The following is a 22,116-nucleotide window of genomic DNA, read 5'->3' as shown; positions in this document are numbered from 1 at the left end:
CGCACCCCCAGCGCCTTGCAGGGTCTTGCTGCAGATGCCAACGCCAACTCCGGGTGGGCCGAGACCACCGGTCAATCATTGAGGGTCCCCCTGCAAAGGGTCTCCTGGGCAAACGCGAGCAACGGGTGGAAGGTCTGGGACGGGTCACCCCGGTGCTGCCGACACGTCCGGTGCTCGTTACGGCCCCGAGCACCGCGGGTTCACCGGCAATGAGGGAATGCGGAGACCCGACCCCGGGGGCTGCGCACCACGGGGCTCCGGCGGCGGCCCCGCCCCAAGGACCGGCTCCGGTGGCACCGGCGGTGCGGCAGCGCGCCCTGGCGGCGCCGGGGTGCTCCTGCCCGGTGCGGGCTCCCCCCGTTCCGGCGGGGGGTGTAGGAGCGGCCACAGGCGCTCTCCTGGGGGGGCAACGGGCCACATCCCTAAGGTGTAGGGACCCACCGAGCAGCGAGCCCCCTCCCGCAATGAGCCCCCCATGCAAGGAGCTCCTTGGTGTAGCAAGAACCCCCTAAGGCGATGTGCACCGTCCCTCCCCGGGACCCCGCGCACGGGGGCCACAGACCGGGACTCAAACCGCAGCACGGGGACACGGGAATCAGAGCGTGCGGTACCGGGACCCCCAGCCCGGCTCCGCTCCGCGGGGTTGGGGGTGCTCCGCGGCAAAGGGCCACGACACGGCCGCGGGGCGAGAGGGGGCACGGGGCCGCGGGTGGGTGTCACACGCAGGGTCGCTGGGTCCCGGGGAGCCGCCGAGGCCGGGCCGGTGCCCCCCCCCCGTGCGCACCCGCCGCCCGCGCGTCTCCTCCCCTTTCCTGGCGCTCGGCGCTTTCCGCCGGAGCGGAGCAGCCGCGGGACCCGCCCGGTCGCCGCCATGGACTGAGGGGCCGCACGGCCCGGCCCAGCCCGGCCGCCCCGCGCCAGCGGCGGCTCCGCCAGGTAACGGGGGCGCGGAGCCGGTACCGGCGGCGGGGCCGGGGCGGCTCCCGGAGAGGGGACCAGGACCCGGGGCTGGCCCCGCAGCGGCCCCTTCCGCCGCCCAGCGCCTCCCGCCCCGCCCCGGGGCTGGGGCAGGGGCACCGGGCTGGGTACCGGGGCCCTCGGCGGAGAGCGGCAGCCCCGGGGGAGCGGAGCTGGCGCGGGGGTCCTGGGGCGCGCTCACGGGCGCGGGAGCCGTGCCAAGGTGCGGGCGCCCGAGGGCCGAGCGGGTGGGCAGGGGGACTCCTGGCAGCGGGACGGGGTGGGGGGGATCCCCGGCAGGCACCTCCGGGGCGAATCCCCGCAGATGAACCGGGATCTCCAGCGGGAGCGGCGCTGGCCGGGACGTGGCCTCGCAGGGACGTCCGGAGAGGGACAGTAAAGGGGCTTTGGGGGCTGTGGAGCCCCCGGGTGGGCGCTCTGGAGCTGGGCTGGCAGGTGTCGCGGCTCCGGTGGCCACGCAGCTGGGGATGCCGCCCGGTCCTCGCCCGCCCAGGTGTGCGGCGGGGCTGCCGGGCCCAAAGTCCACAGCACCCAGCTGGCAAGTGGATGCAGCTGCTGGCACCCCGGTGTCTGGAGATAAAGGTGTCTGGGGCAAAGAACTGCGGTGGTGGCAGCACCAGCCACCCCAGTCCCGCAGATGGGACAGCGAGCTCCTGGGGACTGGATTCAGTGTGGACTCCCCGTGCCTTGAGTCACGCTGGGGCTGGGTCAGCTGGGGAAGGCCCTGCTCCTCTTCTTCTGAATCAGAAGAGCTTTCACTGCTGGCTGTGGCCAGACCCTGCTGCCGCACAGGCTCTGCGGTGTCTTGCCGCGGCGCTGTCACCATATCCTGCCGTCTGGGACAGCGTTCCCTTGCCCTGGTCTTGGCCATAGTGCCGGCAGCATTGCCTCCCCAGCACCCTGGGGAAACCGTGGCGCTTGGAGAGGCAGCGAGGTTCCACGGGCTGTGTCCTGACGCTAGAGCTGAGCCCAGGTGTCCTGGGTGCCAAGCACTGGGAAACCTCCGAGGTTCTGAGAAAGCCCCGGGGAAATCTCTGCTCAGCACCCAGGAGGATGGGGAAGGCGCAGGATGTGGTGCCCGCGAGCTGCCAGCCCCAGCGCCTTCCCCCAGCAGCCCCTGCGCTGGGAAACTGGGGAGGGCAGAGGGGAAGCAGCCAGGAAGGGGGTCCCTCGCAGTCCTGGTTCCCCCAATGTGTGGGGAGAGGTGGCCCCGAGGGTGGGGGGCTGCGCTCTGCTGCCAGGAAGTGCCGGTGGTTAATGAGTAACAGCCGTGAGACTACAGCAGCTCTTGCTTCTGGGATGTTGACTTGGTTTCCCATGGCCTGGTGAGTCAGCGGAGCCCGATGTCTGGGGTTCACCGATCTCTGGGGGTCACCGGTCCCCTGCTGTGCCTGGGCTCCCAGCCCCAGGGACCTCCGGCCCCACCGAGGAGGTGAAATGGCCCCTGGGGTGGAGGAGGAAGTGAAAGTGGCTGCGCCGACTGTGATTTGGAAGGGGGAGCAGGCACAGCCCAGGCGCTGCTCCCCTACACCAGGCGCCGTATCCTGCCCCACCGAGGCGCCGGAGGCTCCTCGCGGCCGTGGGGTTTCCCCAGGTGGCAGTTCCAGGCTCAGGGCTCCCACCTCGGCTTTCCAGGACGTGTCTCACATCCCTGCGCCGGGCAGCCCTGGCCCGGTCCCTGCCCCCAGCGCCATTCTCCGGGTGCCACTGGGGCCCGATCCTGGGCACGCCGGCTTGTCTCAAGGCACCCCCATGCAGCGCGGCCTCGGCTGGGGCATCGCTGCGGCGGCTGGGTCTCGGCAGGGAAGGAGCAGAGGAGGAAAACATGGCAATGAGGGTGGGGAGGACGCAGGGCAGGCTGGGCTGGAGGAGCCGCGGTGGCTGGTGCCCGGAGGGGACGGGCCTGACCCCCATGCCGAGCTCCTCCGAGCTGTCGTCCCCTGGGCTGGCGGGGAGCTGGGGCTGTGGAGGAGGAGCACAGCACCTCCGACAGACTCTTTGCAAATTCAGGCATGCCCAGCTTACGTCCCGGGTTGCCACTTACCAGCCTCCCAGGGCTAAGCAGAAATACAGGTTTTAATGGGGGGGGAGGAGGAGGATGGGGATTACATCTTGAGGATCACAAAATGAGAGGCTGTTCATTCGTCCTGTGTTGGTTCCCGGTGTGCCAGCAGCCACCATGTCGCCGAGGCAGCGCTCCCGGGTGCGATTCCCACCGCGCGTCGACCCCTCCGGAGCAAACTCAGCCCTCGGGCTTGCGCTGCAGCGAGTTGTCAGGATCCATTTGCTCCGGCAGAGTAGAAACAAACGCGTTCCTGGAAGCGCTGGGCTTGGCGTGGCCGGGGGTCGAGCCTCCGCCTGCCGGGGTCGCTCCCTGGGACGGCACGTGGGGCTGTACCGGAGCCGGCTCCACCGCCCTGCCCACATCGCACCCATGGCCGCCCCGCCAGCCCCGGGCGGGCCCCTCGTCCCGCGGGGCGGCCGGCACTGAGCTGGCGGCGCGGTTGTTTTGCGCTCGCTGCGACGTTGCCCCAGTGACGCTGGCTTCCTTCCCCTTGCATGGTTTCTCAAAGTCCCCGGCGGCTCCACCTCCGCCTCGGCTCTCGCAGAGCAGCCCAGGCCCGCGGGGGACGCGCTGCCCGCGAGGACGCGTGACGAGAGCCCCGCTCGGCTGTTTGCTCGTGGGGACGGGGACGCGGCCCCGGGTGGACGGGCTGGCCGGGGGCCCGCGGCCGCCCTGCCCGGTGCCTCGTGCCCACCGCAGGATCCCGCCTGCGTCGCAGCCCGGGGAGGCGGCAGCGAGGTGCGTCTGCGCCGGGGCAATGACCCCGTCAGCGCCGGGCCCGGAGGGTGCGAGCGTGGGGGGCAGCGGGCTGTCGGGAAGTGACATGGCGTGGGCAGGACGGGGCGGGCACGGCTGGGGGGGGTGGCTGTCGAGGCTGCGACACCCGGAGAATCTGTGGGCCGGGCTGGGCCGTGACCCCCCAGGCTTTCCAGGGGGGGTTTCCACTCCAGGTCCTCGGCTGTGCCCAAGTGAGGCGCCTTCCTCAGGGAGGTTTTGGGGAGCAGCCCCTCGCTGAGACCCCCCAGCAGAACAGCCTCCCTGCTCCCACCGGCTCCCCGATCTCCGACGCCAAGGCCGGCGGCGCTTGCCCAGCCCTCAGCGTCTCCCTGCGTGTCACCCACAGCAGGAGGCGCAGGGATTCCCCAGGGGTGCGGGAAACTGAGGCACAAACGGGCTGCTTGCCCGCCCAGGATTGCCCAAGAGGCCGATCCTGGATTGGGCTTCCTGCTCCTCCTCCTCCTCCTGCCGAGCAGCAGGTTCAGGCAGCGAAGGGACTCGCCTGCCCTCCCCGAGGAGCCGCCGGTGCTCTGGGCACCCCGCTCACGCCTCGTCCCCTCGTTCCTCCGCAGGTGACAGCTGCCAAGATGTCCCTCTGGAGCATCGTCTCCCACATGCCGCCGGAGGAGTTCAGCGGCCTCTTCACGGAGTTTCCCCGCAGCCTGCGCTGTCTCCTGGCCGACTGGCTGGAGAACCAGCCCTGGTGAGTCCCGTGTGGCTCCGGGACCCAGGGGCAGCGCCGTGGGTCACGCCGCGGCGATGGGGCTGGTAGGGATGGGCGGGCGTGCAGCAGCCGGGCGTACACGTGGGAGAGGTTTCCGGAGGTTTCGGGAGCCGCGGCCTCTCCAGGGAGCCGCCTCCTCGCTCTCCGAGCACAATTCGCCCTTGTTCGCGCAGCACGTTTCCCCTGGAAATCCAGGTGTCCCCTTCCCCTCCGAAGCGAGCGTGGGTTGCGTAGGGGAGGGTGGAGGATTCGTGCCCGTCCGCCCAACCTTTTCTCCTCTCCAGGGAGTTCATCAATGGCTCCGACGCCTTCTGCACCAGCGTGGCCAGCGGGATGCTGGCGGCCATGCTGGAGAAGCTCCGCGGCGCTGCCGGCAGCGACGGGCAGCAGTGCCAGATCCTGCAGCAAATCAGCGGCGTGGAGGTGCGCGGGGGCCGCGAGTGGGGACCCTCAGGGTCACGTCGCGCTGGGGCGGCGCTTGCGCCACCATTATTTTATCCTTTGGATTCGCTGGCTCAAGCACCGCTCGATGGGGCCGACGCCATGAGTTGGTCTCCACTTGACACCTGCACCAAGGCCCAGGGCCACCCATGAGCAACGAGCTTGTGTGGACCCAGCGATGGGGGATTTTGGGGGCACTTCAGGAGGACGGGGGGGGTTTCCATGTCCTGGGGTTGACCCCCAGCTCACCGCAGCGCTCGGGCTGTCACCACCGCACCTGCGGTTGTCCCCCCGGCTCCCCCTTGTTGCCGCGGTTCTGCAGCCCCTCAGGCGCCCGGCGGAGCTGCCCCCGCGGCCACAACCCCCCAGGCCCCACGGCCGCCCCCAGCCCCGGGGGAGCCTCCCCCGTGTCCCACGGCCGCCTCGCCAGCTGTTCCCCATTTCTGCTCGTTTGATTTCTCCTTCCTCCGTGCCGCGCATTGTGCTGCGTTTCCTCCTCCGTGTCCGCCTGTGCGTGCTGGGTTTCTTTTTCTGGGCTGTTTATGGAGGTCTGTTGAATTGCTCTCTGTCTCTTCCACCCTCTGTGATTGCAGATTTAACCCCTGTGCTCTCTCTCCTGCCAGCGAAGCTCTTAGAGCCCTGTTCTGCTTGCAAGCCCTGCTTTTTGGTAACAGACACTTTCAATATACATTTGGGAAGGGATCTGCTTTAGTCATAACTTCTGGGGAAAGGGGTAACTTTCCAAAACAAGAATCTTGCTTTTTAAAATTGTAGGAAAACAGGCAGATGTTTCAATTTAGGGCTTTTTTTGGGGTTTAAAACTCTCAAGAAGAGCCACCCTCCCATGTTCCTTCCTCCCACCATCCCTCACCCCATCGCGCCCCCGTTTCTCCGGAGCCCCCCGGGGGGGACGCTCTGGGTGCTGGGAGAGCCGGGTGCTCCCCCATGGGATGTGTGAACTGTGGGACACCAAACCTGAGCCTTTTGTCCCCAGAACCGCGGGCTGGGTTTGTCCCCAGAGCTGCGTCTGGACACGGGGCAGGCCCTGGGGCTCCGGGATTCGGTGGCGGAGCCGCCGGTGCTCCGGAGGCACCGGGCGCGCTGTCCGGCCGCTCGCTGCTGCCGTTTTGGGAAGTGGCTAATTTGGGAAATGCTCTGAGGCCGCCGGAGCTGGCTCGGGGTGCAGGGAGCCGGAGCCAGCGGGGAAATTCCTCCCCCTGTTCTCGCTAGAAAGACCCACCCAGGCCAAGGCAGCGGGAGGATCTTCCGCAGGCATCTCAAGGAGATGCTTGCGGAAAGAAGACTTTGCTTTGCTTTGATTTCTTTTTATAATTTTAAGTTGATCTGTGATTTTTCACGCACGGTTTATACCGGTTTTAAAGCTGGAAATCAGCTCTGTCACAACAACAGCGAGTTGTTGTCTGTCCCGCTCTTCGCATCGTGAAACCCCCGAGGCTGCTCGGTGCCGTTTGCTGTGGGGAGGGCACCCAAAACGGGGCTGGGGGACACGTGTGCTGACCCCCCATCGTTGTGTCCCCGCAGAACGCCTACCGGCGGGACCCGCTGCGGCTGGTGGCCGTGCTGCGAGCCATCCTGGACGGGGAGAAAGCCGCCGTGCTGAAGCGGGTGCGTGCTCCCTGTCCCCCCGCTCGGGGCACCCTGATGTTTGGGGGTGTCGGGGCCCCCCTCACCGCTCTCCGCTCTCCCCCAGGACCGGCAGCTGCCCCTCAGCTTCCACCGGCGCCAGGAGGAGCTGAAGTTCAGCCTGGGGCTGCAGCGGCTGCAGCATCGCGTCCGGGAGATCCAGGCGCTGCGGGACGGCCGCGCGGGTGAGGGGAGGGGGCTGGTGTGGGGACGCAGCCCCTGGGGTGTCCTGCAGACCCCGGCTAACGGGGACACCCCCGTCCTTCACCCACAGCCTCTCTGCAGCCAAATGTGCGGGACCCGCAGCTGAAGACAGAAGCGAAACCCCCGGAGAGCGTGAGTGGGGTCTGGAGTAGCTGAGGAAGGAGCCAACGAGCTCCGGGGGTCTCGGTGTCCGGGGGGATGGAGGGCGGCTGTGAGTCTCTGCTGGGGGGCCAGAGCCCCACGGCCGGTGCTGCCCCCCAGGAGCTGCCCAGCCTGATCCTGGAGGCCGTGAAGGAGCTGGAGGCGGCCAAGCAGCAGGTCCTGAAGAGGATCCAGATCTGGAAGAGGCAGCAGCAGCTGGCGGGGAACGGCGCCGTCTTTGAGGAGAACCTGGCTCCGCTGCAGAAGAGGTGAGGTGACATGGGGACACTCCGCTCCCTGGGGACGCTGGGGTCCAGCTCGGCTGTGGCTGAGGGTGCCCGTGTCCCCGCGGTTCCTCGGCAGGTGCGAGAGCCTGGTGGAGGTTCACTTCCAGCTGCACCAGCAGGTGATGGCGGCGAGCGCGGAGCTGGGGCCCGAGCTGCTGCCCCGGCTCCTGGAGCGCTTCAACGAGGTCCTGTCCAGCCTGGTCAAGAGGTAACGCGCAGGGCTTGGTGGCGGCAGAGCTGGCGGGGGATGCTGTGCCGGGCACCATGGTCTCCCCCGCTCCCCAGCTCCTTCGTGGTGGAGAAGCAGCCACCGCAGGTGCTGAAGACCCAAACCAAGTTCCAGGCAAGCGTGCGGTTCCTGCTGGGCCCGCAGCTGCTGAAGGCGGCGGCCAAGCCCTACACGGTGCGCGCCGACATGGTGACGGAGAAGCAGGCGCGGGAGGTGGCGCTCAGCGCCTACAGTGGCACCCTCAGGTGAGCGGCCGGGGGGGGCGGCGAGGGGGCGGCCCCCCCGGGCACCCCTGACCCCCTCCCTGCACAGCGAGAGCACGGGGGAGATCATGCACAACGTGGTGGCGCTGGAGACCAACCCCGCCAGCGGGACCTGCTGCGCCAACTTCAAGAACGTGGTGAGTGCCCTGAGCCGGGGGCGGATGGGACGGGCTGGGCGGGGGGCTGGGGGCTGTCTGGTTGAACCCGAGCACGATACAACCACGATAGTCACTCACTCACCCTCCCCAATATGGGAGGGAATCAGAAGGGAAAGGAGGAACTTGGATTGAGATCAACACAGTTTAGTAAAATAACAAAATACACTACTAGTAAATATATATAGAAAATAGAAATAAAAGATAGTCAAGGCAATTCCTCATGAACACGCTGAGCAGCCAGTGCCAGGAAACGGCACCTGGTCCCAAAGCCGATCCCAGAGAGAGAAAAGAGGAGAAAGGCAGAAAGGCTCAGAGGCCTCTGCAAAATGGTAAAAGGACAAACTAAACATCCCAACCAAAAACTCCCCCGGCTGCGCCAAAAAGAGCGAAGAGAAGGACCCAAGAGATCAGAAGAGCCAAAACCAGAAGGTCCCGACTCTCCTTAAATAATGAGCAGGATGCTAATGGGCTGGAACACTGTGATTGCTCCGTGTGGGTGTCAGTCCAGCTCTGTCCGTCCATCCCCTTCCTCGCTGCCTCACCCCTGTGGGCAGAGCTCAGAGTGTCCTTGGCTCTCAGAGCAGAGCGATTCAAACCATGAACCCTGTGCTGGGCTGGGATCTGCTTGTTCTCAACCTGAGTGCAAGTCATGAGCGTGCGGGCTGGGAAAGAGAAAGGTTTGTAATGCAGGAAGAAAATTAACCCGTTTTCAGCCAAAGCAGCACAGGGCCCCAGGGCCAGCGCTTGCCCAGGGCTCATGCTCAGCTCTCCCCTTGTAGCTGCTGAAGAAGATCAAGCGCTGCGAGCGGAAGGGATCTGAGTCGGTGACGGAGGAGAAATGTGCCGTCCTGTTCAGCACCACCGTGGCCTTGACCCCCGGCAACCTGTCCGTCCACCTCCAGGTACCGACCCCCTCCCGCACGGTCCCTGTGACGGTCCCAGCGCGGCCGCCCCGCGTCCCCGCGGCTGAGGGGGAACCGCTCTGTGCCCCAGGTCCTGTCCCTGCCCATCGTGGTCATCGTCCACGGGAACCAGGACAACAACGCCAAAGCGACCGTGCTGTGGGATAACGCCTTCTCCGAGATCGTGAGTGCCGCGGGGCGAGGGCCGGAGCCGGCGGCGCCTGAGCCGCCGTCCTGACGCCGCCGGCCCCGCCGCAGGACCGGGTGCCTTTCGTGGTGGCCGAGCGGGTGCCCTGGGAGAAGATGTGCGATACGCTGAACCTGAAGTTCATGGCAGAGGTGCAGACCACTAAGGGGCTCCTCAAGGACCACTACTTCTTCCTGGCCCAGAAGATCTTCAATGACCACAGCGCCAGACCCGAGGACTTCCAGAGCCGCAGCGTCTCCTGGGCCCAGTTCAACAAGGTGACTGGGAGGGCAGGGCAGGGCGGGAGGAGCCGGCGTGGCCCTGGGGAGCCTCACGCCCTCTCTCCGCCCCAGGAGATCCTGCCTGGTCGGGGCTTCACCTTCTGGCAGTGGTTTGATGGAGTCCTGGACCTCACCAAGAGGTGCCTCAAGAGTTACTGGTCAGACAGGTGGGTGCCCGTGGACCTGGTGGGGTTGCTTGTCCTGGTCTCTGCCCTCCCCCCTGGCTCACTGTTTGTCTGTCCGTCCGTCCAGGCTCATCGTCGGCTTCATCAGCAAGCAGTACGTCTGCAAGCTTCTGAGCACCGAGCCTGACGGGACCTTCCTGCTCCGCTTCAGCGACTCGGAGATTGGGGGCGTCACTATCGCTCACGTCATCCGGGGCAAGGACGGTGAGATGGGGGGACAGCGGCTGCTCTGGGTGTCATCGCGGCTTGGGGACATGGGGCGTTCTGGGGAGCGGGTGACGGAGCTCTGTGCCGTGTCCCCCCGCAGGGTCCAGCCAGGTGGAGAACATCCAGCCCTTCTCTGCCAAGGACCTGTCCATCCGCTCCCTCGGCGACCGCATCCGCGACCTGGGGCAGCTCCGCAACCTCTACCCCAACATCCCCAAGGACCAGGCGTTCGGGAGCCACTACAACAGTGAGTGCTGGGGACATGGGTGTCACGTTGGCCTCCCCAGTTTGGAGAGAAGTCCCTGGGCAAGGGGGTTGCCATGGCCCTGTGCCGGGTGGTGGCTCACGGGCGCTTCTCCCCTTTGAGCAGAAGAGCAGACGGGCAAGGACGGACGGGGCTACGTGTCCACCGCCATCAAGATGACGGTGGAAAGCGAAAGGTGGGTGCGCGCGGGGCCGTGGCCATGCTGGGGGTGTGTGCACGGACCCCCCCGGCCGGCACATCGCGGGGAACCCTGCGGGTACCCGGACCCGCCTGTCTGATGGGGCTGATGCACTTTCGCAGGGACCAGCAGCCCCAGAGCACCGCGGGGGGCCCCCACGACCACCCCCAGGCTCCCATGTTCACCCCCCCCATGCTGCAGCCCGAGCTGCACCCCGAGAGCTTGCAGTCGGTGCTCAGCCCCATGTGGTGAGTGCCCAGCTGTGCCCAGCTGTGCCCAGCTGTGCCCTGGGCGGGGGGGTGGGGGGGCTGCGGTGCAGAACCCCCCCAGATGTGAACCCCCCATGTCTGCGCTTGCAGCCCCCCCGCTCCGTTCTGCCCCCCGTCCGTCCCCACGGGCTACCAACACCCCCCAGGTGACTCCAGCATCAACATGATGGTCTCCGACAGCCTCGGGTCCTTCCCCAGGTAGGACGGTGCTGGGCGAGGGTGGGGAGCAGGGTGGGCCCCCCAGTGCTTGGATATTAATGACAATGTCCCATCAATAGACACAAGATACATTATCAATCCAGCGAACCGGACAGTGCTCTTGTCTGAGAAGCCCCCCCTTAACACAAAAATTGCATTGATAACAGTAACGGACAGGGATGCTGATCTGAATGGCAAAGTTACTTGTTTTAGAGACCATGATGTCCATTTTAGGCTAAAACCAGGGTTTGATAACGAGCTTCTCCTGGAGACAGCCACATTTCTAGATTATGAAGCCACACAGGAATATGCCATTAAAATAGTGGCTCCAGATTCAGGGAAACCTCCCTTAACCAGCCTGTAATGCTCCTGATCAAAATTAAAGACGAAATGACAATGCCCCAGTTTTTACACAGCGCATCATAGGTCTTTCCGTCCCCGAAAACAACGCTCCTGGTGCTCAGCTACCCAACATAAGCGCTCTGGATGGTGCCGGGTGCGCAGTGCTGAGATGAGCCGTATTTTGGGTTCTGATGCACCCCTTATTTGAGGATAATGGGATGGGATGCCCCCCTTGCAGCCCAATGCTGCTGTGACAGTCTGTCCTGGACCAGAGTGATAACAGCCCTGCTTTCACATAGCATTGATATCATTAATTCCCATGTGGCGGGGGGGTGTTCCCCCGGCTCAGCGCCCCCGCTCTCCCCGCAGCCCCTCGCAGATGCTCTCGCCGCCCCTGGTGATGGAGCCCGCGCTGCCGCGCTGCCAGGACATCGCCTTCAGGAACCCCATGTAAGCACATGGCCGGGGGGGCCCTTCTCCCACCCGCCCCAGCTGACCGCTGCTCCCAGTGCTGGTGTTCCCAACAAGACCGACCCCAGCCCCCCAAACCAAGCACAGCCCCCTGTGCCGTGGGGCTACAAGCAGCCCAGGGGTAAGGGGGTGCCCCATGGCTTATGTCGGCACCCCCCTGCCATTTGTGGCCCCCCAGGCCCTTCATGCACAACCAGTATCTGCCCGGGGGCCCCTCGCCAGAGCCACGGGATGAGGAGATGCCCGAGCTGGCCCCGTTCCCCCCCATGGTGGAGGCGCCGCTGCCGAGCTCCCCACAGTGGTAAGTATGGTGGGGGGGGGGGTCCGCAAGGGGGCTGGGGGGATCCCCTGGGTCACCCCACTGCCTGTGTCCCCAGGATGCCGCCCAGCATGGACCTGCCCCCCAGCTCGGACTTTGAGCAGTTCCTGCACAACATGGAGCTGGAGGGCCCCGCGCTGTGCCCCCCCTTCGCGCCCCCCCCACAGCGCACCGGGTACCCCAGCCCCAGCACATCTTGCTGGGGGTCGGGGGAGTCGCGGTGGGACGACAGCGTCCGGCCGGGACACGCCTGAGGAGGTCACGGGGCTGCCGGGGGGGGGGTCATCGGACTGTGCCCCCCCCACCACAGCCTTTGGACTCCTGGACTCAACCTGGGTGGAAACCCAAGGGAAGGGGAGTTGGTTTTATTTGGGGGGGGGAACAGCACTCCGGATAACACCCTGCCGTCCCCCACGTATACACCCCGCGGTGAGGAGGGGGTGCAGGTGCGGCCCCCCCGCCGCCCCCAGCCCACGCCGCCGGGCTCAGCGCCGCGGGGGCCGCCGTGAGTCAGTGGCGAGGGCGGGAGGCGGCAGCGGGAACCGCACCGGGGCGGCCGCGCCAGCGCGGCGCGTGACGGGCCCCCCCGGCCTGGGGGACACTGGGACCCCCCCACGGCTCCGGGGCCGGGGGGAGGGGGGGGGGCGCTGGACCCATCGCCTGGGAGCAGGAAAATAAGCCATAAAATAAAGTTTTATTCCAAAATAACAAAATAAATAATCTACTGTACACGTTACAAAGGAAGAGTCGCTAATGCTCTAAAAAGACACCACACAGTCCTAAGTTGGGGGGGGGGACACCCCAGGGCTGGGCACGGCTCACAGAAACGGGGGGGGGCGGTGGACCCTAAGGGGTTTGGGGGGGGCAGCACCACCCCAGTGCCCGTCAAACGCCACCTGCGTCGTGCCGGGGGGGGGCACGTATCTGTGACACCCCACGGCACGTGTGACACCCCACGGCACAGGGCCCATGCACACGGGTACCGGGGGGCAGGCGGGGGGGTGCGTGCGGGGGGTGCGCAGTTGCTGGCGCTGAGCGGTGGTTGCTGCGGGGGGGGGTATTTACAGCCGAAACGCCGCGGTGCCGCTGGGGGGGGGATTGCTGACGCGTGGGCGCTGCGGGGGGGGCGTGCGCGGCACCGTGTGCCCGGCGTGGGCGGCGCTGCTGGAGCACGCGGTGCCGCACGTGGCTCCCGCGCACGGTGACGGAGCCGGGGGACGCCGGCCTGGGGACACCCAGGTGGGGGGGGGCGGTAAGGAGGGGTGAGCCGGGGGGGTCTGTACAGCGGGTTCGAGTCCATCGAGGGCTCCCCAGCCCCGGTGGGGACGAGGGTATTGCTGCTGCGGGGGGAGCGCGTCCCACCGCGGCTGAGGTAACCAGAGCGTCGGTGCGGGAGCGGCCGGGAGCGGGGGGCTGTGGCCGAGCCCTCGCTGGCTCCCCATGCCCAGAGCGCCGCCGCCACGCCACCGGCACCCGTCCCCCAGCACGTTATTGCTTCGTTAATGGTGGCGGGGGGGCTGGGGGGCCTCACTGCCGGCTGGTCTCCTGCTCCACCTTGATGGTGCCGCGGGGGGGGTCCGGGGGGGCCGGCGGGCCCCGTTCCGCCAAGCCGTCCTCAAACTCTGCAGGGAGACAGAGCAAGGGCGGCGTCAGGGCGGCGCTGCCGCGGGGGGGACGGCAGCTGCGGCCCCACCGCAACACCGCGACCCCCCCCCCACCCCGCGGGGGCTCACCGGGCGCCGGGGGCTTCCCGGGCAGGCAGGGGCTGAGCCGCCCCACGCGCTCGTGGGACACGAGCCGCGCCAGCCGCAGCCCCTCGTCCATCAGCGTCTGCTGCAGGATGTGGCGGCTCCACAGCCCGTGGGGGGGGAGGCCCAGCGCCACGTCGGGGGCCGCGCTGGGCGGCGGCGTCAGCCGGGGACACGGCCCGGCCGCTGCGGAGAGAGGGCGACGGTCAGTGCTGGGGGAGCCGGGAACGGGAAAGGAAGGGAAGGGGACCCCACTCACCCTGCAGGTGCCCATCGAGGCTCTCCCCGGACAGGCTGCCCGCGTCCTCCTCCAGGCTGGCCCGGTACGCAGCCCCGGGGGGCTCCGTCGCCCCCGGCAGCGCCAGCAGCTCCGGGCGGCTCTGCTCACCCACCTGCCGGGAGCGCATGGTGAGCGCGGGACCATGTCCGCCGGGGGGCTCCGCACCCCCCGCTGCCCACGGCCGCGCCAGCGCCGCAGCCCCCACCCCGCAACCTCTCGCTGCAGCCCCCACCCCGCAGCCCCTCGCTGCCTGCCCGAGCCGGCGTGGGCAGCCCCGGGCGCGCCGCGCCGTCCTGCCCACGCTCCCAGCTGCGCGCACCTGCGCACGGGTGTGCCCCCCCGCGCCCTGGGCGTGCACCCACCTCCTGCTTGAGCCGCTTGGCCGCGCTGGCTCCGCTCTCCTCGGGATGCGCCCTGCGCGGGGGGAGGACGAGGGGCCGCGTCAGGCGTGGGGGAGGCCGTGCAGCGGCCCCACGGCGCACATGCCGGCCCGGCTCCTGCCACGCCGCGGGCAGCGCCAGGCGTGGGCGGCCGCCCGGGCAGGGCGGTGCCGCGGGACCGCTCCGATCGGGGCTTTGGCACAGATGGAACCGGGGGTGGCAAGACGGGGGAGCAGCTGGAGAGCGAAGGGAAAAGGCAGCACGGCCACGGTGCGCGGCGGGCGGGGGGGAAGGGGACAAGGGACGGGGACAAGGGACGGGGCTGTCCCCAGCAGTGTCCCCAGCGCCCGGCATCCCGGCCGCCCTCCCGCCGCCCACGGCGCTGAGGTCAGGCAGTAAACAGCTCACGCGAGGGAAGGGGCGGTCGGCGCCGCGCAGTCCCGGCGCTGGGTTGCGGCGCAGCTCCCGGGGCACGGAGGGGGTGATGGCCGGGACGCCTGGCGAGGGGCGGCTGGCCAGGTCTGGGCTCACCTGGTGACCTTGAGCGAGGACAGGTAGGTGATCTCCCGCGCAACCTGCCGCGAGAGCGAGAACAGCTCGACGCGCCGCAGCAGCAGCGAGTTGTCCCGCAGGCAGAACTGGGCGGCCGCCTCGTTGATGATGAGCTGGGTGCACAAACGACGCATGAGCGGGGACAGCGGCACCCGTGGGACTCTGTGTCTGCTCCAGGACCCCGGCCTGCACCCTCCACCTCCAGAGCACCCCCCGCCCCGAGCCAGCACATCCCCAGGACTTTCAAACCGGCCGCTGTGCCACCCACCTCGTGCAGGGTGAGCTGCTTGCCCTCGCGGCGCCGGGCCTCGCCGCGGCCGTAGATCGCGCTGTGCCGGCGGATCTCCTCCTCCTTGTGCCGGTCGCCATCCTCCAGCTGGAAGATGTGCCCCACGGCCTTGGCCAGCTTCTTGTTGAGCTTCATCAGCGCCCGCAGCTCGGCCTCGCCGCCCCGGGGGCAGCTCTGCAGCAGCCGCTCCACGCTCTCCGCCACTGTCCGCACCAGCTCCGGCTCCAGCACCTCCGTGCCCGCCGGCTGCTCGCTCCCGAGCCCGCCCGGGGAGAAGGGGGGACCCCCTGGCTCCTCATCCCCACCGCCCTCCGACTCGGGGGTGCTCCTCCCCGGCCACGGTGGGGCTGCCGACGGCGACAGCTTCTCCCCTGGCTCCGTGGGGCTGCGGGCTGGGGGCGTCCCGGCGCTGCTGCCCCCCTTGCCCGCGGCGTCGCCGGGGCTGGCGTGCCCGTTGCTGAGCGCCTTGCGCCCGCCGGCCTCGGAGAGCTTGAAGAGGGGGATGCTGCTGACGGGGACGGCCGAGACGGGCTGGCTGAAGAGCCCCGGGTTGGAGGCCCACTCGCGCAGGGCCTTCTGGAGGCGGCGGACGTGCAGGGGCTTGGTGGCCATGCCCACCAGCGCCATGATCTCCAGGAACTCCTCCTCGCCCGCCTCGCAGAGCTGCTGCACGTCGTCCCCCCCTTGCTGGATGAAGGTCTCGTAGTAGCCCAGCAGGTTGGCGCGCTGCAGCACCCGGTACAGCTGCAGCTCCCCCAGCGTGCGGGGCAGGGCCATGGCGAGCCTGCGGGACGGACGGCGTCGTGCCAGGGGACGGACGAGCGGGCACGCAGGAGAAGCCCCCTCCCCACCCTTTGGCCCGTGCTCTGGGGGGACAGGGCGGGGAGGGGGGTCACCCCATGCGGGACAGGGCGATATGGGGTGCTTCAGGGTCCCTGACCCCCACCAGACACCCAGGCCCACCCGTGCTTGCTAAGACAGACCCTGTGGCCACAGCCCCCCTGGACATGGCACGGACACGAGTGGGGTCCCCTTCTGTCCCCCCCCTACTCCTGGGACTGTGCTGCGACCCCCCCTACCGCCACTAGCAGCCCCCCACCCCCCGCGTGGGGCCGGACACGCACCCGGGGCTGCCCCAGCCCTCCCCATCCCCGACGGCGCGGGGCCGGTGATGTGCCGGTATCCCGATCCAGCCGCGCTTGCCCCGCCCTGCTCGGTGCCCCCCCCCGGTGCCCCGGCCACATCCCGCTCCCCGCCCCGCCGCGGTTCCCGGTGCCCCCGTCCCCTCCCGCCGCCCCCCGCTCGCTCACCGCCGGCTGGCGCCGCTCCGGCCGCTGCACCCGCCCCGTGCGCGGCCGCCGGGCGGGGGGGTGGCGGGGGCTCCGGGACGGCGCTCCGCGGGTCCCGGGGGTCCTGGGGGTCCCGGGGCTCGGGGGGTCCCGCGGCCGGGCCGGGCGCGCTCGCTCCGCCGCGCCGCGCCGCTTCTGCGCGCCGCCCACACGGGCGGTACCGTGAAATAGCAGCGGCCCCGGCTGCGCCGCGGCGTGGGAGGCCCCGGGGGCGGATCCCGCGGCTGCCGCCCCCGCCGAACGCAGCGCGGGCGGCAGCGGCGGGGGGGCAGCTGGCGGGGGCGGCCGCACCGGCCCCCCCCTCCCCGGGCAGGAGGCGCAGCGGCGGGGGGAGCGGGGACCGGCCCCCTGCACGGCGGCTCCGGGGGTCCCGTGGACCGGGCAGCCTCCGCCGCGGGGGGAGCGGGGAACCGGAGCCGGTGTCCCGGGTGGGGAGCGCGGGGAGCGGGGTGGACACGCGAGGCACAAGGAGCCCCTGAACGGGAGCAGGAGTCGCGGTTCCCGGAGACCGCAGGGACCTTCACCCCGGCCGGGGTCGCCGCTCACAGCATCTCCTGCAGCAGCGATGCTGCCGGGCGCCGCTGTCCCCGTTCCCCCGGTGCTGTCCCGGGGTGCCAGAACCCCCGCGGAGAGCCGGTACTTTGTATGTCATCTCCTAGTCACCGGCTGCCATCGATAGGCTCCAGGGTGAACACCCCCACGGCACAGGCCTGGCCCCAGAGAAAAGATGGGGAGCGGAGGGAGAACGATACTCGAGTCTTTGTTGGGGATGCTGGAACCCCCCTCCCGCAGCACCTCGGCCCCGCGGGAGGGTCACGGCCCCCGCCCCGTGTCCGGCCCTGCGTGGCTCGGCGCTATTTATACCGCGGCCGGGCGCCTGGCGTGGGTCCAGCCGCCCCCACGCTCCTGCCCGGGGGGCCGTGGCGGGTCCCGTCCCCGGGGCTGGCGGGGGGGGGCAGCCGGAGCTCCCCCGCGGGCACAATCCCCGCCGCGGGGATCCTCCCTGCCCCGGGTCCCCCCCGCCCTCCCGCCGGCCGCCCCCCTCCCACGCCCCCCCGCGACCAGGCGTCCAGCGCGGCGGGGCCGTTCCCAGGCCCGGCGCTGCCCCCGGCTGACGCACATCCTCCGCCCACGGCCCCGCCGCTTCCCGGCTCCGCCGCCCACGGCCCGGGGGGTGCGGGGGGGGCCCGAGCCCGCTCCCCGCCCACGGGCGGCCGGCGCCTGGCGCCCACCCGAGGGGCTGGGGAGCCCCGCACGGCCTCGCTGCCCCGTGGAAGCAGCGCACCCTGCAGCGGGGAGAACCGGGACAGCGGGGGCTGAGCCCCGAGCCGCCGCTCCGCCCGTGGGGTGCGGGATCCCCCCGCTGCCTTGGGGGCGCCCCGGCCCCACGGGGCTCCCCGGGGAAGGGGGGCAGGCGGGGCTCCGCGGCCCGGCCGGGGAAAGGCGCCTTGTCCCGGGGCAGCGGGTCCCGTTAGCCCCTGAGCTGCGGCGCCGGTGCCGGAGGGGGCGGGACCCGAACCCCCCTAAAGTGACCGCCCATTAAAAGAAAAAAAAGCAGGTCTGCTTTCTGATAGGAGGAGGAGCTTGTCAATCAGTCCGAATTGGCGATGGGGGCGGGAGCGCGTGATGGGCGGGGCGTGTGCTGTGATAGGTCGAGGGGTGTGCCTGTCAGCGCCGTTACTAAGGCGGGGCTGGCGGTTGCTACGGCCGGGTGCGCCCCTTGTTAGTCACCGTGGTAACCGAGGGCGGGGCCGCGGTTGGTTCTGCCTGAGCTGCGCTGATAAGCTGTAGAACCTGTCAGCCAGCCGGTAGGCGGGGCCGGATGGCGAGCGGCGTTCCGGTAGGTCGGTTCAGCTGTCACTCCGCGCTGGCGTCACGCGAGCGCCGCGCTCTCATTGGCTGCCGCGGGCCGCCGGCGGCCGTTGCCAGGCGGGCGGCGGCGGAAGCGGAAATCGGCGGCGCGGCCGCGGCGGGAGGAATGAAACCGGCACCGGGGCGGCGGCGGCGGCTCCTGGGAGCGCTGGTGCTCCTGCTGCTCCCGCCGCCGCTGGGGGGCGCAGGTGCGAGGGGCGGGGAGCGGGGCGGGCGGGGCGGTGGCCCCGGGAGCCGGCGGCGGCGTCACGCGTCCGGCGGGGCCGGGACCCGGCTCGGCGGGCGCGGAGCGGAGCGGGACCGCGGCCGCAGCGGCGGCGCTGACCCGTCCGGGCGGTGCCTGGAGCGGCCGAGCCCCGCGGCCGCTTCCCTCCGTCCCTCTCGGCGCCGTCGGTTCCCCCGGAGCTGCCGGTGCGGCCGGGCCCTGTGCGACCCGGGGGCTCCCGCACCCCGGGGGCTCCGGAGGAGCTTGTGCTCGGGTTCGGTTTCCCAGGGATGGGCGTGGGGAGCGGGGTACGAGCTTGTGTTGTCTGTGGCAGCCCCAGGAACGGGATTATCCCAGGAAACCGGGCGGCACATCCCGAGGGAAACGAACGAAGAGCTTTTATCTTTGCTCGCCCAGAGCGCCCGTAACGGGGGCAGCTCCGGTAAGGGCGGGCGGTGCCGTGTTTCGGTGGGGCTGGCAGGCGCGGAGCCCTCACGCCTGGTCTGCGTGGCCGAATCCCCCCGCTCTGTGTCGCAGATGCCAAGGAGTCGATCGTCCCACTCCACGAGGGCCACGCGTACCTGAACTCGGTTCCCCGCCACTTCTGCTACACCAACACCCGCGCCCCGCAATGGCACGACATCTGGACCCGCACGCAGGTGAGAGGAGGAGGAGGCGGGCGCTGGGTCCGGCCAGGCCGAGCCCCCCGGCAGCTGTTCCATCCGCATCCCTTCCCCGCGCAGATCCGGATCAACAGCAGCCGCATGATCCGCGTCACCCAGGTGGGCAGCGAGGAGGAGCTGGAGCAGTTCAGCGTGTGGAATGACGTGTTCTTCTTCCTGAAGGAGAAGCTGAACGACACCAGCATTGACGTCGATCTCTACAGCAATAAAACCTGCCTGAAGGTCGAGCTGCTGGAGGCCGGCACCACGTACCGCGTCGTCCTTTTCCGACGTACGTCTGCTCCATGGCGGCGGCTCCTGAGGGGCCAGCGTGGCCACGACCGGGCCAGCTCGTGCTCTGAGGGCCAGCGGGGCTGCTCCTTTCTTGGGAAGGGAAACACTCCCGCAGAGGGAAGCGTGTCTTCGTCCGTACGTCCCAACCCCGACCCTCTTTCTTTCCAGGCTTTGACCCAAAGCTGTTCCTGGTTTTCTTCCTGGGGCTGTTGCTGTTTTTCTGCGGGGACATGCTGAGCAGGTGGGTGCTGAGCCCGGTTGGCTCTGCAGCTCTCGGGCGTTGCTCCCTGTGGGTGTGTTTGTGCAGGGCCCTCCCCGAGCTGTAAAACACCTCACACGTGTGTGGTCTCTGCAGGAGCCAACTCTTCTACTACTCAGCCGGGATCAGCTTTGGCTTGCTGGCCTCACTGCTCATCCTCGTCTACATGATGTCCAAGGTCATGCCCAAGGTGGGTGCCAGGTTTTCACCCTTTAGACCCTGGTACAGGTGTTCTGTGAGGGAGCTGGGGTGCTGGGTTGTAGGTCTGGCTTTGCAGAGCGCGGCTCAACAACGCGGGGGAGGCAGCTACAGTTGCCCACTGCCTGTCTTGAGTTTCCCCATCTCCTCTTCTAGAAAAGTCCTGTTTACTTCTTGCTGGTAGGAGGCTGGTCCTTTTCCCTGTACCTGCTCCAGTTGATCTTCAAGAACCTGCGGGAGATCTGCAAGTCCTACTGGCAGTACCTCCTAGGTAGGCATTGGGCTTTCGGAGCCACCGGTTGCCCAGTCTGCACGTTTCCTCCTGGAGCTGCAGCACGCTGGTGGGAAATGCCGCAGCTTCCCGCCCGTTTCCTGCTCTCCCTCAGGTTACCTGCTGCTGGCGGGCTTGGTGAGCTTCGGCGTGTGCTACCGGTACGGCCCGCTGGAGAACAAGCGCAGCATCAACCTCCTGTCCTGGGCGCTGCAGCTCCTGGGGCTGCTGTGCATGTACTCGAGCATCCAGATCCATCCCATCGCCTTGGCCCTGGTGCTCGTTGCCATCTGCACCAAGAGCCTGGACTATCCCTTGCAGTGGGGCTTTGCTCTTTACAGGTGAGGCTGTTGGCGCCTCGGCTCTTGTGGAGCATGTGGCGCAGAACCGGGGTGTTTCGTCTGGGATTTGGGGCTGGGGTGGATGTATGGGGGAGGTGATGTCCCTTTTTCCCTGGGCTCGGTGCGGGAGAGCGTCCCGCTCCTCCGTGGGGCTGGGAGCTCCCCCGGGAGCGAGGAGCAGGGGTGGCGGGACGTGCGCTGCCCCTGGGCGGGCGGTCACCGCTGCTTTTGGGCGGGCAGGAGGGTGCAGAGCGCCAGGCTGGGGCCGAGCCCCCCGCGCCTGCTGACGGAGGAGGAGTACCGGCTCCAGGGCGAGGAGGAGACACGCAAAGCCCTCGAGGAGCTTCGCAACTACTGCAGGAGCCCGGATTTCTCTGCCTGGACCGCAATCTCCCGCATCCACTCTCCTAAGAGGTAACATCCCCTGGCAGCGCGCGGTGCCATCGCCATGTGCTTCTGAGAGCCCGTGTTCACCGCGCTGTCCCCTCTGGCTTTGGAGAGAGGGGGACGGAAGCGCAGAGGACGCGGGGCACGCTGCGGGAAGCGCCGATACCGCCCGCTCCCAGCGCTGAGACCACGCACAATGTGATTCTCTGTGGCGTCTTCTCAGGTTTGCTGAGTTTGTGGGCGGCGCGTGTCACATCACCCCCAGCGAGGTCACTGTGCACGAGTGGGAGTACGGCCTGGGCAGCAGCTTCCTCGAGGAGCAGCTCTTCGAGGAGGAAGAGGAGGAGGAGGAGGAAGATGAAGATGATGACTCCTTTGACAGGAATCACGGGAGTTACTCCCTGCCCCACAACCACCTGGATGCCCATTGAGGTCGGACACACGGAGGCGAGCGCAGAAGCATTGTGCTGTTTCCCCACTGCCTGTTGCTGTGGGTGCTCGTGAGCCCCCAGCACACGAATCGCAGGGATGGGGACGTCCTTCCCGAGCCTGGGCGCCCATCAGGCTCCTGCCAGCACCCCGAGCCTCGTACCTTGACCCTCTTCTCCCTGCCGCTGGCTCTGCCGGGGCACGGGTGGCACAAGAGGAACTTTGGACCCGTTCCGGCGGTACCTGCGTGCTCAGCATCTGCTGCAGGAGGGAGCGGGCAGCTCCTCCCTTACCAAAGATGCCCAAGGGCCTGAAACCCTGTGTGGGCGCCAAACCCGCAGCGGGTTCGTGTGCAGGTCGCGGAGCTCGGGAGGCGGCGGCTCCCCGGCTGCTGTGGGGTGCAGGGGCTCCCCCCGCGCCGACGAGGAGTGTGGATGTGCTTCCTCCCCGCTGGCCGTTCGCTGCTGCTGTCCCTGTCCCGTGGAAGCCGGTGTCCTGCCTTCGAGCCGCTGTTTGTGGGGCTGTCCCCACCGCCGGGCGTTCCTGGGCCGCGCTGGAGCACAGAGCTGGGGGGGACGCCCCAACCTATGCAACTTTGGAAGCAATAAAGCTGCCCGGCGGCCGCTCTGCTGCTTTCGCCATTGGTTTTTTGCCCCCCCAGGTTTACTCCCCGGCCCTCGCTGCGCTTCCCTCCCCGCTGCCCCTGTTATTGTGTCCCTCTGTCCCCTCTGCTGGGTTAACAACTGATTCTATTTTTAATAAAGATGTATTTTGTAGGTAATGAGCCCTGTCTGTCTGTCCCGCGGTGACCCCAGGCTCGGCCCGGGGGAGCTCGCTTGGCCGGGGACGCCGCGTGGCGCTTGGGGACAAACACCGGCCCTGGTG

At 68.8% G+C, this 22,116-nt stretch overlaps 3 protein-coding genes across 7 annotated transcripts; 2 read left to right on the top strand and 1 right to left on the bottom strand.

The window, feature by feature from the left end:
• The first annotated feature begins 824 nt into the window (after positions 1 to 824).
• STAT6 (signal transducer and activator of transcription 6) lies at positions 825 to 12,455 on the top strand. Of its 5 annotated transcripts, none has more exons than XM_082073753.1 (23): positions 825 to 936; positions 4,393 to 4,523; positions 4,829 to 4,967; positions 5,614 to 5,652; positions 6,528 to 6,611; positions 6,697 to 6,814; positions 6,904 to 6,965; positions 7,095 to 7,243; positions 7,338 to 7,469; positions 7,547 to 7,735; positions 7,803 to 7,890; positions 8,691 to 8,813; positions 8,905 to 8,997; positions 9,072 to 9,278; positions 9,354 to 9,448; positions 9,534 to 9,670; positions 9,774 to 9,920; positions 10,044 to 10,113; positions 10,239 to 10,364; positions 10,476 to 10,583; positions 11,295 to 11,375; positions 11,575 to 11,697; positions 11,774 to 12,455. In XM_082073753.1, exons 2-23 carry the CDS (start codon positions 4,408 to 4,410, stop codon positions 11,967 to 11,969), a joined length of 2,622 nt encoding a protein of 873 aa, XP_081929879.1. In that variant the 5' UTR covers positions 825 to 936; positions 4,393 to 4,407; the 3' UTR covers positions 11,970 to 12,455. The 5 variants fall into 5 exon arrangements, with proteins under 5 accessions (XP_081929879.1, XP_081929881.1, XP_081929880.1 ...); XM_082073754.1 differs by lacking the exon at positions 825 to 936 and adding an exon at positions 2,238 to 2,303; XM_082073756.1 differs by lacking the exon at positions 825 to 936 and adding an exon at positions 3,483 to 3,781.
• Positions 12,391 to 16,761, bottom strand: NAB2 (NGFI-A binding protein 2). Its single transcript, XM_082073758.1, has 7 exons — positions 16,275 to 16,761; positions 14,944 to 15,748; positions 14,655 to 14,788; positions 14,106 to 14,157; positions 13,723 to 13,855; positions 13,449 to 13,649; positions 12,391 to 13,337 (listed from the first exon to the last, which is right to left on the bottom strand). Exons 2-7 carry the CDS (start codon positions 15,739 to 15,741, stop codon positions 13,243 to 13,245), a joined length of 1,413 nt encoding a protein of 470 aa, XP_081929884.1. The 5' UTR covers positions 15,742 to 15,748; positions 16,275 to 16,761; the 3' UTR covers positions 12,391 to 13,242.
• Positions 16,762 to 18,135: 1,374 nt separating this feature from the next.
• NEMP1 (nuclear envelope integral membrane protein 1) lies at positions 18,136 to 22,007 on the top strand (the record flags this gene model as incomplete). The annotated part of the gene is made up of 10 exons (XM_082073704.1): positions 18,136 to 18,373; positions 18,725 to 18,832; positions 18,928 to 19,049; positions 19,134 to 19,344; positions 19,515 to 19,587; positions 19,702 to 19,795; positions 19,960 to 20,074; positions 20,190 to 20,415; positions 20,656 to 20,829; positions 21,026 to 22,007. The coding sequence occupies 10 exons, from the start codon at positions 18,136 to 18,138 to the stop codon at positions 21,231 to 21,233; spliced, it is 1,569 nt and encodes a 522-aa protein (XP_081929830.1). The 3' UTR covers positions 21,234 to 22,007.
• Positions 22,008 to 22,116: the final 109 nt, after the last annotated feature.

The sequence above is a fragment of the Streptopelia decaocto genome (genome assembly GCF_964273445.1).
Source record: "Streptopelia decaocto genome assembly, chromosome: 27".
In the NCBI taxonomy this organism is placed as follows: Eukaryota; Metazoa; Chordata; class Aves; order Columbiformes; family Columbidae; genus Streptopelia; species Streptopelia decaocto.
This window is presented reverse-complemented; position numbering and strand designations above follow the sequence as displayed.

Coding starts and splice junctions, on each gene's coding strand:
- STAT6 (XM_082073753.1), top strand. CDS start 4,408: ATGTCCCTCTGGAGCATCGTCTCCCACATGCCGCCGGAGGAGTTCAGC. Junction 8,814..8,904: donor ACCTGTCCGTCCACCTCCAG/GTACCGACCCCC, acceptor TCTGTGCCCCAG/GTCCTGTCCCTGCCCATCGT. Junction 11,376..11,574: donor ATCGCCTTCAGGAACCCCAT/GTAAGCACATGG, acceptor GTGGCCCCCCAG/GCCCTTCATGCACAACCAGT.
- NAB2 (XM_082073758.1), bottom strand. CDS start 15,741: ATGGCCCTGCCCCGCACGCTGGGGGAGCTGCAGCTGTACCGGGTGCTG. Junction 14,158..14,654: donor TCCTCGCTCAAGGTCACCAG/GTGAGCCCAGAC, acceptor CCCCCCGCGCAG/GGCGCATCCCGAGGAGAGCG. Junction 13,338..13,448: donor CGGGAAGCCCCCGGCGCCCG/GTGAGCCCCCGC, acceptor GTCTCCCTGCAG/AGTTTGAGGACGGCTTGGCG.